This window comes from Cucurbita pepo, unplaced genomic scaffold (assembly GCF_002806865.2).
Source record: "Cucurbita pepo subsp. pepo cultivar mu-cu-16 unplaced genomic scaffold, ASM280686v2 Cp4.1_scaffold001575, whole genome shotgun sequence".
Lineage (NCBI taxonomy): Eukaryota > Viridiplantae > Streptophyta > Magnoliopsida > Cucurbitales > Cucurbitaceae > Cucurbita > Cucurbita pepo.
This window is the reverse complement of record NW_019647725.1, coordinates 5,514-7,058: the sequence shown is the minus strand read 5'-3', so window position 1 is coordinate 7,058 and position 1,545 is coordinate 5,514. Positions and strand designations below refer to the sequence as shown.

Sequence of the window (1,545 nt, the reverse complement as noted above, 5' to 3'; positions counted from 1 at the left end):
AAGGAGAAGAATTGGAGCACGTGAAACACTTCTTTCTGATACAATAGCATTGAAAGTTGAAGAACTTTTGCTGAAATATCAGGATGGGGGAGAAAGTCGTCACTGCTAGTGGTAAGGACAGGTCAATTCCCAGAAATCTCAATGTGCATAAGTTTGTAGACCCTCGGGCGTCTGAGCTGGAAGCTCTTCAATCCATCGTTTTGAATCGGATGAATAGTAATACTTGTGATCAAAGGTCGAAGAGGAGAAGAACTTCTTCTTATTTAACTAATGCTTCTAGGAAAAGGAAAAATAAGAAAATGAAATTGGATACCACCCATCTGGATTTAGCGAAAAACGAGAAGAAGGCTTCTCGGAAAATACGTCGCAGGGCTGAGCTTAAAATGAATCATGGCATTGGATTTTCTACTTCTGGGGATGGTACCAAAAGGCTTAGAACACATGTTTGGCATGCTAAGCGTTTCACTATGACTAAGCTTTGGGGTTTTCATCTCCCTCTAGGGTTGCAGGGCAGGTAATACTTTACTTTTTCTTGTTTAATATTCTTTAATGTCCTGAAAGAAGGAAAAGGGAAATATAATTATTGTAATTGCTGATCTTAAAATGTGAAATTTTTGAAAGAGTTCTTGAGTTGGAATCCTCGAAGATCGGAAGTTGGACCATTAACCTATTTGTTAATGTAGTTTTTTTCTTCTAGAATTTTGTTTATGCAAAGGACAATTGCAGTTTGAGACTTTTATGTGTTAGAACTAAAATCGGTCTTCTGTTATGCAGAGGTAAGGGTTCTAGAGCTCTTCTGAAATGGTACAATGATGGAGTGCTTATACATGATGCTAGTTATTACGTTCCCGTCCAGTTGGAGGGTCCAGAGGTGGGAAGCCTCTTTCCTTTGTGCCTTTCAATTTTTCATGTGAATAGGACTTGTTTATAGTTTTAAATAATTTTTGTTTTTCTTGATCATTTGTTTTCTAAAGGCCGTTCTCATGTGCCTACAGGACTCTCTGATTTCGGCTCTAGGAATGGTGTTGGAACCATCCATAGTATCTCATTCTCAAGACATTTCTCATGCAATTATTTCTGGTGTTATTTATGGTAGAGCAATTGTATGTCATCTGGTTACTTAGTATTACTAATTTAATGATGCAAGTAGTTGGATGTGTAATTACTTAGACTTTGTTCTTCTGCAGCTTCATGATTCCAGGACCCCGGGTGCTAATGCAATTGCTCCTGTAACATATATGTGGCGTCCATGTCCTTGTCGAAAAAAGGAAATCAATGTTAATAATCACAATAGCAGTGTATTTAAGACAATAGATGGCGTAGACTCGTCTTCTACTTCACGCCAGCTTTGGGTTTGGTTACATCCTTCTGCCTCTAGTGAAGGATGTGATGCTCTAAAATTCGCTTGCCAAAAGGAGGTAAATATTATGTTCACGTCCATCAGATTATGACCAGTTGGACCTCCTTTTTGTAGCTCTTTGATCTTGTGGGGACATCTCATCTCCCCTTGCCCTCTTTTTTTATGGTCTTTCTCTAGTCTATGGG

General features: G+C 38.6%; 1 protein-coding gene across 2 annotated transcripts; it reads left to right on the top strand.

Moving 5' to 3' along the window:
* Positions 1–6: 6 nt before the first annotated feature.
* Positions 7–1,488, top strand: LOC111786370 (ribonucleases P/MRP protein subunit POP1-like). 2 transcript variants are annotated; one of them, XM_023666667.1, is made up of 4 exons: positions 7–514; positions 775–871; positions 996–1,103; positions 1,188–1,488. In XM_023666667.1, the coding sequence occupies exons 1-4, from the start codon at positions 84–86 to the stop codon at positions 1,449–1,451; spliced, it is 900 nt and encodes a 299-aa protein (XP_023522435.1). In that variant the 5' UTR covers positions 7–83; the 3' UTR covers positions 1,452–1,488. The 2 variants fall into 2 exon arrangements, with proteins under 2 accessions (XP_023522435.1, XP_023522436.1); XM_023666668.1 differs by having other exon boundaries at positions 996–1,092; positions 1,188–1,256.
* The last annotated feature ends 57 nt before the right edge of the window (positions 1,489–1,545 follow it).